The sequence below is a fragment of the Micropterus salmoides genome, unplaced genomic scaffold, assembly GCF_014851395.1.
Source record: "Micropterus salmoides isolate LMB-PRFRI ecotype aquatic unplaced genomic scaffold, ASM1485139v1 Ms_hic_scaffold_12, whole genome shotgun sequence".
Lineage (NCBI taxonomy): Eukaryota > Metazoa > Chordata > Actinopteri > Centrarchiformes > Centrarchidae > Micropterus > Micropterus salmoides.
Window position 1 is genome coordinate 22,944,034 of NW_024040263.1, and position 12,619 is coordinate 22,956,652.

Here is a 12,619-nt window from a genome sequence, read left to right on the forward strand (position 1 = left end):
AGCTCTGCCATCTGTTGCATTGCTTTCCTCAGATTTTTATGACTAGAGAGAGACATGCAGAGACAAAACGGGTAACAACAAGCCTTGTAATTGTTTTATTTTAGACTATATATTGCAAGGTTTCTAAAGGAATCATGGTCACAGCTGTCAGGAGGTGATTGTGAGAGGAAAGAGTGAACACGACTGTGTGAACCGTATAGCACCATCTGCAGGTCTTAATGCAACACTACTTTACTAATTTTAAACTCAGCAAACTCTGACAACAATAGATGACCTAGCAATCCCAGTAGTGCTTTGTGTGCAGTGCGCTTTATTTCGTTCTGTCACTGAAACCATTATCTTATCCATATTTTTTGTTGACTATATCGGCAGAATGGTGTGTATAGAAGATTTTAATTAAAACAAACCAAAGAAATAAAGTGAAATGCAATAGCCTACATATTGTTATGTGCATCTCCTCTTTATGTATGCATTTAAATCTTCCACACCCGTGTGCGCCACATATTAGCCTCGTCCTGCAAATTCTTGTGGCCTTAACACCTTAAAATTCATCAAAAGTGTTGGGAGTAACGTGTCACAAAAGTAATACGATGTTTTTTGCTGCATTACTAAAAAAAAAAATCAGCATTACTGTACCCGTCACAATCTTTGTTACAACACATTTTAACCTGAAATTAAGTGCTGTTTGTGTTTTTTAATAATTCACAGAGAAACCTTTCGGCACCAGAAAAACAAATCCATGAGTAAAAGAGTAACGTTATTTCCTGTGCAAACTACGGGGGAGCTCGGCTCCTCTTTAAAAGGTAGCTCCCCTGATGAATCATGTCTAAATAGATTTCTATAGGCTATGTGTTTGAGCTCTAACAAACTAAACTACTTTCATGATTAGAGAGGCTGCTGCGATCCTGTCGGAGTGTCGGGAGATTCAAATAGGCTAATCACTTAGGCTACGTTATGCTACCGTATCTCGTGCATAAATGCGCACAGCTTCTTTCTTAATGGGGAGACAATTCATCCTATTTCACTCATCCACCCCCGCTATTAATCAAAAGGTTAATTTTTATGACAAAGACCCACCTGATCCCCGGACATAACTCTGCACATCACTAAGACCCACCTCTGCAGGCACATCTTACTATCAGAATCAGAACAGCAGTGAAAGTTACTCAAAGTAACTCAAAAGGACCGCAAAAGTAGTGTAAAGCATTACAATTCAGAGGAAGTAATATTGTAATATAACGAAATGACAGTAACTAGTAATCTATAATGTATTACATTATGGAAGTATTTTGCCCAACACTGTTCATCAGGCAGCACCAGTTGTGTCTAAATGAGTATTATTCAATATGATGATAAAATCTTACTGACTTAAGTCTTATTCTGGAAGATTTACAGGACTTCACTGATGATTAGCATAGTAAGAAACTATAATGTGAAGCTGAGAATTAACTCTCTTTTGCAAAATAAGACATGCAAAGGAAGAATAGGTACTCAAACAGACATTTATTCAAACATTTGTCCTTTATTCATTCATGCAGAAAAGAGATGAGATGGTGAGATTAGCTGTCAGCTCAGAAAGGGAATAAACTGCTCAGTCCAGACTTTTGGGATCAAGTGCCTGGTAGATGGCAGCATACTGGGAGGCATCCTGAGCACTGGACCCCTGACCAGCATCTGGTTCAAAAGACTGAAGCCTCACTGCAGCCTGAGTAGAGGCAACATCTGCACTTTCCTCACAGTAATCTGCCTGTAAATAGAGAAGAATCATCATAAAGACTAATTTGATCTGAGCAGTAAACTTTAATGCTTAAAACAGTCATTACAGATGAACATTTTAATGACAAAATGGTTACTCACCATGCTTCCTTCAGGTCTGTTCTCATCTTCTGAAACAAACACACAACAAGATTTATTCAAACGTGTGTACATGCACATGTGAATGCTCTGTTTGGGTTTAAGATCACACTGTATGTGTACGTGTAACCTCACCCACGCTACTCTGGCAGTGTCCGTAGAATATAAGAGGTATAACGGCACAAACCAGAAGCGCCAGGCTCACCGAAACAATGATGACCACTGTGGTATCTGCAAACAACAGAGCCAGGCATTCATTTGTGCTGGTGACCACACCGTTTACTGTACAACAACAGCCGATCTTAAAACTGTTTTCAGAACAGTTTTGATTTCAGTTGATTTTCTGCATACTGAAAATACTAATTCTGATCCTAATTTGATAATTCAACACAATCTGCCATCATATCCATCTCATCTCAGACTCAATTTTTGTCCTAGAAATAGTAATATTTACTTTTAGTCAATAGCATTTCTCCTTTCTGGGAGTTACTGTGCAATCACATGTTTTAATTTACTTTTCTGTTGTAATCACCTCCATCTACCTGCCTTATATAGTTCTTGAGTTAATCATTCCCTCCAGTGCACACAGACATTCACATCTAAACATTTTAGGGTAAGAGAAAGTCAGCAACAACACATTTTTGCCACTCGTGGAAATAAAAATCATAAATCCCTTTAATCAAAACCCAACATGTCTAGTTACTTTTCACTGAAACTGCACTCTGTGGAAACTCTGCCTCTTTCACAAATGACATTCAGCAATGTTCTGTTTATCTTCACTACCTCACTTTTTGGCAATGCATACATTAAACTACCTGAAAAATATAGTAGTTAGCCACCCCCTGACGGTAAGTTGGTATTTCTTTGTCTTGATAACTCACAAGATTTCTATTATAACAAACTTTACAAACTGATAAAAAATCTAACTCAAAGAAACCAGCACATTCAGCTATAACAAACTCTTTACTTGTTGGCTACTAACTCTTAAACCACAAGGCTTATGGAGTGTTTTTAGATTCCATCACTCAAGTTTAATCCTCTGTGCATTCAGTACTGATATATTGAAACGATCAGTCTTTTTCATGAGCATAGCCTTTTAAAAAAAAGACTCGTCTAATAAGGATAAGAAAAAGTCGTCCTGACATGTTTTGAAGCTTGCGAGAGGAAACCAGCTGCTAAACTGTAAAATACCTGAGAGTTTGGTTGCTGCTTTGTGGTTTGTCTTCTCCTCTGTAGCCGGCAGGGTTAATGCTGCCGATTCAGAGCTGGAAGGAAAGCTGCCTTGAGGCTGAGTTTGTGCTTCGGTCTGCAGGCGGGTGGTGGAGGGAGAAGATCCAGGGGGAACAGTGGAAGCTTTGAGAGGACAGGACGGAGGATAAGTGGCGAGAATAGTGTGTCTGTGTGTGTGTTGTCATATGACGTTATTACTTCCTTCAAATCACAAGTTATACAGTACATAGATTCACTTCAGACATAATTTCAGACTAATGTTCTTGTGGGCTCAGTATGTTTAAGAGTTCAAAGCCAATATTTCAATCTCTTAATAGTCACCATCTTTATGTGGTTGGTTTTAGCCTGCAGACAGAGTCTGTAGTATTTACAAGACAAGAAGTTTCCAGGGTTTAACAGCTCCACAGACAACATAACAATTATGTTACAGTGATCTACTTTGTTTTATGCAAAACCAACCAATTACCAATCCTGGGCTGCAGGAACCTTTATGCATTTAACCAAAAAACCAAAAACCTACCTTTCTAGGACTATGAGATTGATCTTCTGGTACAGCACATTTAAAGTGTTCCCCACTCCACAGTGATATCTCCCTGCGTCTGCCCCCTTCAGCCTCTTTATGGTCACGTTGAAGTCTCCTCTGTTGACCTCCACGCTATATCTCCCTCGCAGCGTGACGGCAGCCCTACTCCTCTCAGTCTGAATGAGAATGTTTTCCCTGGAGCAGACTTCTTTGCAGAAGTACATGTTGTGGTGTTCAGAGCTATTGTCCGTGGTCCAGCTCCCAGAGCAGCGTACGGTGACCTCTCCTCCAACATGGCCGCTCACTTCCAGCACTGCTGAGGCCTCCACACACGCAGCTGCAGTATAAAAAAAGGTTGGTTACGGCGGCTGATTACAGTTTTTACAGTTTTTAAATCAAAGTTCAAAAATGCATGAAGCTCATTAAAACAAATGAACTCAATACTACAGAACCTCTGCATGGCAATTAATTACGTAACAGTTTCTGAGAAGGGATGCACACAGCACTAGTCATATCTTCTTTATATTTCGTAGTGATTTGTTTCCTTTTTAAACCTCCATGCTGGCGACAGCCGTGGCCAGAAGCATTATGTTTTCATGTTGTCTGTACGTCCTAACCTCGTGAATGTGATATCTCTCTTGCCTTGAAGGAATTTGTTCTAATCTGGCACAAACATCCCCTTGGACTCAAAGATGAACTGATTAAAATGGGGTGATCAAAGGTCACTCTGACCTTACAAAACACGTCTTTGTTCATAAATCAAGAATAGATGCGCTAATTATGACTCAATTTTACACAGATGTTTAATGGGATACAATGAAGGGATGAACAAAAAGGTCAGCTTCACTGTGACTTTTTTGGCCATTATTCAGACCATAACTCAGGAACAGTAGGGGAGATTGTGAACATATTTTAACGTTTTAGTTAGACACTGAAGGTTACACTTTTGACTCAAAGTTCAAGGGTCATTGTGACCTCAAAAAAATTAATTGGGCAAATTTCACACACATTAACTGGGACGACACAATGAGTAAAATAAATAGCACATTAGGGGCTTTCCTCCATCTCGTCCATTCAACCTTTTACTTCCTGCCATATCTGGAATTACAAGTATCATCTGAATCACGTGACTGCAAACAAGTCTTGGAGCGCACCTAGCTAATCGTGATATTGTGAGTTTGTGAGCTTTATTTATCAGTTCATTAGTGTATATTCACTGTAATCATACATATCAATATAATAGTATATATAAATGTAAATATAATACAATATTATCAATATAGTGATAACTTCCATTTAGCCAAAAACACACTTATCTTTAACTTATTCGTTACATTTATTATAGGAGTCTGGGCAGACATGGATGTAAACTGCAACTTGACTGTACAGTACATACAATACAGTCATACATAGCCTACATATAATTCTAGTCTAAACCTGCAACTGATTTTTTTTGGACATTTAGGGGCAACAGATAAAGTTTTGAACATTTACATACCATCATCCTTTGATGGCGAACTTGTTAGCAAACAGTTTCTCAGTGATACGTCCAGCAATAACAATCACATTACCATTTATTTGGAGTCATGTTTGTGTCCACGATCCTATGTCAGAGAGTTGAAACAGAATTGTAAGGATGAACAATAAGCTGATTTGCTTTAAAGCTCAGTAAAAGTGAATGAAGGTGCATATTCAGGTTCATCACGATGAGTTCCCCTTTCTCTGTGTTTTACATTGTTATAAATTAACATAACATATATTGATTAGGCCAATAGCCGCTATAGGGATGAAACGGTTTCTGGTTTAATTATGGATCAGGTGAAATTCCCAATAGTTAGTATCACCGGTTTAAATGTAATTGTCTTTAAAACGTGTTCCATTAAAAAACTCACGGTAAATACTGTCCAGCAACCAAAAATAGAACAGTCTCCTAGATGCAGGCGCACATGAGCTGTATGCAATGTGGGTTTGTTTAGGGTCAATGAAAACATGGTGTAAGTACCAACGCTCCGGAGATACACACTATAGATAGACACTCTGGGTTTAAATACAACACTCTGCAACTGGATATTGGACTTTCTCACAAACAGACCCCAGACAGTTCGGATTGGTGGACTCACCCCCTTCACTCTAGTTCTTAACACCAGAGCCCCCAGGGCTGTGTACTCAGCCCACTCTGGTTCACGCTGTACACCCACGACTGCAACCCCAGACATGGATAGAACTCTGTTGTGAAGTTTGCGGACGACACCGCCCTCATCCGCTGTATTTCAAACAGCGATGAGACTTCATATCGGGAGGAAATTGATAATCTTGCAGAGTGGTGTACAGAGAACAACCTACTGCTTAGTGTCAGCAAAACTAAGGAGCTGATCACTGATTTCAGGAAAAAGGAGATAAAGACACACACTCCTGTCTACATCAGTGGAGCTGAGGAGGAGCAGGTGAACAGTTTCAGGTTCCTGGGAATCAGCATCACAGAGAACCTAACATGGTCATCTCACATCTCCATGCTAGTGAAGAAAGCTCAGAAACGACTGTATTTCTTGAGGACGCTTAAGGAGGCCAAATTCCCACGCCTTCTTGCTTTTACAGAGGAGCATCCTGGCTGGAAACATCACAAACTGGCATGGGATGTGCACGGCCCAGGACCGGAGGGCTCTGCAGCGGGTGATTAAAACTGTTCAGAAGATCATTGGTATCCACCTTCCGAGCATCAGTGATATCGGTGAGGTGAGGTGCCTACGCAGAGCTTAAAGGATGCTAAAGGACAGTACCCACCAACCTACTGCCTGTTCACCCTGCTGACTTCTGGGAAGAGATATAGAAGTTTCAGCTGACTACAGAGCAGCTTTTTCCCCCAAGCTATCAGACTTTAAACTCAAATTCATCCTCAGCACAGCTCAATTTAATGTAATTTATTTCTGTTTACCATTTTTATAATTGCTTTTATATTAATGTATGTTGTCTGCTACATAGCTGAAGGGAGTTACAAACTTAATTTCACATTACAACCTGTAATGTGACAATGTATTTATATAAATTGTGCAGAATGTTCTGGGTGTGTACGTGTATGTATAAAGCTTTTGTATGTAAATAAATGTCTATAGCCTATAGTTTAAAAAAAAATGTATTTACCATATTTTAATAGTTCTATGCATGTAGCACGAAGGGATTACAAAGTTTAGTTTCGTTATACAACCTTGTGTTGTATAATGACAAATAAACATTGTAAGCCTACTTTATAACTTCATAACATATTTAATGTTAATGCACATTTTATATTTGTCTGTATCAGTACATTTTGAGCACATTTAACAATACCACTGCTGCTGTAATTTTTATACTTCACTTAACTTTATCAATACCATGCAACCAGAGAAACTGTGCTTATGTTGAAAAAAGAAACAAACCAAATTTGATCTTGGTTTTATGTGGACAGCCTCTTTCTGTTCCAGCTGGCGCTGGATGTGCAAACTATTAAGCTTTGTAGCTTGGTTTGAATAGTGGCCTTTCACCATTGACTTCCCCTAATATTCTAGACTGATAAAGAAAATTTTATTTTATTTTTATTTTATGTTGTCTAATTTATGTCCATTGAGGAGTTCATTAAACTGTATGTGATCACTGAAAACACAGGGAGTGGTTGTGATTTGCCTTTTTTTTTTTTAAATAGTTGAGATGCAGACCCCAAGGACACTGAGGTTATATGGCAAGTGTCCACTGGGGTACCAGACGCCACTTGTTTCACAAATTGAAAAAAAAAAATCAGCAGCAACTACTTCTACTTTTTAAAAAAGCAGTTTGAACCAATACAGTTTTATGTTGTTGTTGTTTAATTCAGCAGAATTACTTGCTGGTTATTTTTCTGTCAATAAAACAATCATGTAAAAAGCAATTCAATTAACCACAGATTCCACAAGAGTAAACTATTTTTAGATGTTTAAGGACTTGTTGGAGACAACTTCAGAGTTACTGTACTGAAGTGCAGTTCCTCAGATGTATTTAGAAAGAGCTCATAAACCATTGTATGGTTGACAACAAGGTTAATAATACATTTAGAATGTAACTTTTACAAATAAAACATACTAATGATCATACTGAATGTTTTTTTAGGGTAAAATACATCAAAACTCACCTGCGAGGCAGCAAAACATGATGCATTGAAGAATCGTCATTCTTTCTCCAGCTTAAAAACAAAATTTTGTCCTGCTGTATCAGAACAAATTCAGTGGTCTGCTTCAACTTAGTCATCTGATTCAGTGCCATAAAACATGAGCGTCTTAAAGATCCACAAAAGCCACAAAGATGTGATTGTGCAGCAAATGACTGCAGCAGCAGTTTTGTCTTCAGCTGCTGTTATCAGTGAGTGGGTATGCGTCTGTTATACAGTGCCTCTTTAGCTACATTTTAACAGTATACTATAGTCCTCCAGTAGTAATCCGAACCTTATCTCACTTTCACACTGCTCTGAGAAACCAGCCTGTGACTGGGATGCAGTGTAACTCTTCAATGTTTACATTTATTGTGCACGCTTGGTGCATCTATGGTAGCTGAAGCTGGAGGGCATCTCAACAAGCCGTCTGCTGACTGTATCACGGGGGTCAGGGGACAGCCAGAGGGCTGTTTGCCAAGACTACCAGTCGAATTACATGTACTACAGCAAGTTAGTAAAAAAAAAAAAACAGTCTTTGTTAAAGCCTAGAAATATAAATTATATATAAATAAAATGTATATATTTCTATATATTATTATATAAATTTAAGTAGGCAAAAGCAGGGCCAGACATAAATGCAAACGTCCCTGACTTACTGAGAGAGTAATGAAGTTACACTGAAATAAAACGAACAATTCCTTAAAGCCAGTCGCAGTCCAATATGCAACTTATAAAGCATGATGTGGAAGCATTAAACACCCACAGTATTCCAGCCAATATGTATAAGTGTATAACAGTATTTATTGAGGTTAGCAACAGAAAAAGACATTTAGGCAAGTAGACCCTGTCATTGGTCAGACAACAGGGACATCAGAATTTGTGAATGTAAAGGAATTTGGTAATGTGGAACAGTCTAAAGGAAATTCAACCATAGAGGAAGAGAGGCAAAACAGAAAAGATCTACCATAATGAATTTTTGCCAAAGTGCCATTATTATTCTAAATACACTAGAAACATACTTTTGCATGATTTAGGATGAAACAAGATCACTTTCAAAATCCCTTCATTTGAAATTAAGGTCAGTGCAACCTCAGTCTCTGCAGGAATCATGCGCTACAACCCTCTGCCTGCCATTGGTAACATCCCTTAGCCCTCTGCAGGAAAGATAAAACTTCCCACACGTAGCTTTCAGAGCCTCATGGACTCTCCGTAGTGAAGAACTGTAAGGCCACATGTTCATGTTTACAGCACCTGTTTTCATTTCTTTGTTCTTTCTATAACAGTGGTTAACAATAACAATAAGCACTGCCTTTTGTTGTGACATCAGTCGCCCAACAGCTTTTCATTTGGATGCAACGTTGTCATTGTGTAGTGTATGACCTGCAATGCTGGTCATGCAAACAAATACAAAATCTTACTCCACATCTCACGTCCCGTCTTAAGTAAACAAGTCAATGCAAATCTTCACGTTGCAATTTTATACCAAAAAGAAATCTTCAGCACAAACCTTTTTTTTTTTATTACCAACAAAACAGTTCTCACAGAATCCCACATGTATTTTATATATTATAATACACTTATTTTCCATCAAAATATAATCTTATTCAGTAAATCAAACATCAAACAATGTTGGGCATATTTACATTCTAGCCTGTGAAATGCTGCAGTCTGTCATGGTGAGCATTTTCCCGAGGTGGTTTTTACACCATGCATAACAGTTTACAAACAGCACAATCTGTCCCGAGTCTGTCCTTTGTCTGATGTGATTTATAATTCCATATGAATGTCCATATGATCATTGACTTAAAAAAAAATAAATAAATAAAGTTGGCAGTTTAGCGTAACAATTCTTAAGTCCTGGAGGTCCGTTTTGTTTCCTTTAAGATCGCGGGAGGACCTGAGCGATGGTGTCCCGGGCGCTCTGGCTGAGCCTTTCTGGGAATTTGACCTCGTACTCCACTATAAGGTCACCTCGACGATCAGGGCGTTTGGGATAAGGCAACCCCTCGCCACTAATGCGTCGCTTCATCCCTGGCTGCACGATATCTGTTGTTGACACGGTCACTGTTCTGCCTTCCAGTGTGGGTGCATTGACTGTACAGCCACACAAGGCCTGATGGGACAGAAGGGGAAATACAAAGAAAAGAAACATCAATTAACATCATAGGAACTTATTCCACTTCAGCTGATAACAGTTCTTTCGTTTGTCTTAAAGATCTTTTACAATGTGTTTTTTAAGAACAATTTGTAATCATAACTTACATCTCTGAGTGAGATCTTCCCTGTGTAAATGATGTCAGATCCCTCGCGTCTAAATACCGGATGTGGCTTGTCCTTTAATACGAAGACCACATCAGCTGGAATGTTTGTAGGTGTCTCATCCCCCTCTTTGGGAAAAGTGATTTTCGTGCCCTCTTTCCACCCCTTCTTTATCTGCACCTCCAGGATTTTATCTTCTGTTCTTAGCGTTCGCCCGTCAGGGTTCAGCCTCTTACGCGAGATCTTCATTTTCTTTGTGCAACCCGACAGAACTTCCTCCAACGTCACCCGAAGGTCGTGAACAACAGGGGGGTCCTGCTGCTTCTTCACAACGCTACTGTGACCGCCCATTCCCCCCATTCCAGAACTGAAGGAGCGAGGGAACCCCCCCATTCCACCGCCCCCCATCCCAAAGCGGGCAAAAGGGTCGTCAGTGTCCATGTCCTCATCCATGCCTCCATTGCGGGCACCAAAGAACTGTCCGAAGGGGTTTCGTCCACCGAAGAACTCTTCAAAGATGGCATGAGGGTCGCCCTGGAAGCTGTAGCTAAAGGTGCCAGGACCACCACCTCCTGAGGGTCCCCCACCTTTCAGACCTGAGTGAGAGGCACAATACATTAATATATTGTCATTTGATACATCAGGTGAATACCCCAGGCCAATATATATTTATTAGTCTGGAGTCAACCACTGATTGAGTGCATCCATACTGTTTGCTTCCCAAAATGAGAACAAGCGGATGTACACACACTGATATGAAAACAAAAAAAACACAGACACAACAAAACAATTTTGACATAGCCATTTTAACAGAAATTAATTAAGACTCAATATTTGCTCTTCATCTGTGGCAGCAAAAACCTGACACCTTCAGCTTCACTGTGTACAGACACCACCATAAATGTGGCACAGACCTACAAACTCCTACAACGATAACTGTTGTGGTGGCTGTCAAGCTGTCTGCTGAAGTTACTTCTTATTTGGAAATGTTCTTAGCTAAGAAATTACCAGGATGAATGTTAAGGAGCACTAAAGACCACTACGCCAAATCAGTGTGTATGTTGCAAACATGAAATGGGTGAGTTGGTAAAGCAGGTGAGGTGAACAGTGCCAGATCTATTCAATATTCTTAACTGTCCTCACAGGGTCAACTTTTAACTTATGTTAGTACTGATATGTGTTTTGCTGAAACATTCCCTTGGTTTGATACAAGAAATGTACAACAATGAACATGTTTTAGTCAGGCAAGTAGAATGTGGATGGTATAGGTTTTAAATATGTCTTGCACTGATTGTTTTATAGTGTTGTCATAGTGCAAGTTGTAAATGAACAGTTAGTAAGTGAGGACACAACATGAGATCCATGAAATGTTGATCCAAATGATGATTTTACCATGGTAACATATCAGGCGCCATATTGGCCTTCTGTAAGTTACTAAACTGGTAAAAAAAAAAAAAAAAAAAAAATCTAAGTATATCGGTAACAGTTACATTTCAGTAACACTGCCCCACCTGTCAGGTTTCCATGGACCAAAATTAACAATGACTTCATTGACAACAGCATGAACAGCATAACATCCAAATGCGAGCACGCTGTACGCCCCCCCCAAACAGATGGGTCCCTCCAGCTCCTAAACTCAGTTTCACCTGTGTTCAGTTTAAGTCTCTTGTCGAGTTCTTCTAGAAACATGTATTGTGAGTTTCCTTGTGACTGTCGGCAGAGCCTCGCCTTTCCTGGCTCAGAAACAAGCCTTCTGGCTGAAGGACAGAGCAGAGAGGAGCTGGGAGCGCCATTACACGCACATCAGCGTCGGTTTAACGTCAGTCTCTTGCATGTTAGATATCGTTACCATCGTATCTTATTGACAACCACAGAATTACATGAACCCTAACGATTGAACTGGCTAACTTAGTTCAACTCCCAGAACCGAGTCAATAATGTCACCGCGTAACGTTAACATTAATGATACACAAGTTAAACCTTACCTTCTTCGCCATAACGGTCGTAGATGTCCTTTTTCTTCGGGTCGCTCAAAACGTCGTAAGCTTCGGCGATTTCTTTAAATTTCTCCTCGGCTCCCGGTGACTTGTTTTTATCGGGGTGATAGCGCAGAGCCTGCTTACGGTAAGCTTTCTTAATATCGTCATCCGACGCTCCTCTCTTAATTCCCAAAATGTCGTAGTAGTCTTTACCCATTTTTACCATCCAGCGGCCTCCTTAGTAAACGTTAAAGCTGTTCAGAAACAGTTATTTACGACTTCAGTCAGGGACACGTCCTCAGCCCGTCTTCTGTCTCAACTCGCAGCGCTGCACCCGAACATTTGCTTTATAAACCGCGCGGAAAGTTCCAGAGTTTTCCATAACAAGCCTGAACAATCTCAACTGACAGCTCAGCGAAGACACGCCCAGCGGTACGTCACGGCACGCTGCCTTCAGGTGCTGTCGGACGTACGCCTTTCACAGTAACATACCATGCCTTATCAGTCGCCCACAACTCGGTGTGGCGATGAACACTACAACGAGAACATGTTCTCTGCTTTTAAACAAGTGTTTAATGCGCTCAACGTTATTCATATAAGAGTGTGTTCCTATATGAA

The 12,619-nt window shown here is 39.9% G+C and overlaps 2 protein-coding genes across 2 annotated transcripts; both read right to left on the reverse strand.

Annotated features, from left to right (window-relative positions):
* Window positions 1-1,486: 1,486 nt before the first annotated feature.
* LOC119899801 lies at window positions 1,487-8,159 on the reverse strand. The gene is made up of 6 exons (XM_038714564.1): window positions 7,746-8,159; window positions 3,605-3,944; window positions 3,046-3,251; window positions 1,990-2,085; window positions 1,858-1,886; window positions 1,487-1,747 (listed from the first exon to the last, which is right to left on the reverse strand). The coding sequence occupies exons 1-6, from the start codon at window positions 7,783-7,785 to the stop codon at window positions 1,592-1,594; spliced, it is 867 nt and encodes a 288-aa protein (XP_038570492.1). The 5' UTR covers window positions 7,786-8,159; the 3' UTR covers window positions 1,487-1,591.
* A 387-nt stretch (window positions 8,160-8,546) lies between these two features.
* dnajb1b (DnaJ heat shock protein family (Hsp40) member B1b) lies at window positions 8,547-12,407 on the reverse strand. The gene is made up of 3 exons (XM_038714027.1): window positions 12,008-12,407; window positions 10,026-10,618; window positions 8,547-9,876 (listed from the first exon to the last, which is right to left on the reverse strand). The coding sequence occupies exons 1-3, from the start codon at window positions 12,225-12,227 to the stop codon at window positions 9,643-9,645; spliced, it is 1,047 nt and encodes a 348-aa protein (XP_038569955.1). The 5' UTR covers window positions 12,228-12,407; the 3' UTR covers window positions 8,547-9,642.
* Window positions 12,408-12,619: the final 212 nt, after the last annotated feature.

Bases quoted from the DNA above. Each gene is read 5' to 3' on its own strand.
- LOC119899801 (XM_038714564.1), bottom strand. From the start codon at position 7,785: ATGACGATTCTTCAATGCATCATGTTTTGCTGCCTCGCAG. The intron at 3,945-7,745 runs GTGAGTTTTGAT...TTTATACTGCAG, and splicing joins CATGTTTTGCTGCCTCGCAG to CTGCGTGTGTGGAGGCCTCA. The intron at 2,086-3,045 runs GTATTTTACAGT...TGTTGTTTGCAG, and splicing joins AGCAGCAACCAAACTCTCAG to ATACCACAGTGGTCATCATT.
- dnajb1b (XM_038714027.1), bottom strand. From the start codon at position 12,227: ATGGTAAAAATGGGTAAAGACTACTACGACATTTTGGGAATTAAGAGA. The intron at 10,619-12,007 runs GTAAGGTTTAAC...CCTCTCACTCAG, and splicing joins CGACCGTTATGGCGAAGAAG to GTCTGAAAGGTGGGGGACCC. The intron at 9,877-10,025 runs GTAAGTTATGAT...CTGTCCCATCAG, and splicing joins GGAAGATCTCACTCAGAGAT to GCCTTGTGTGGCTGTACAGT.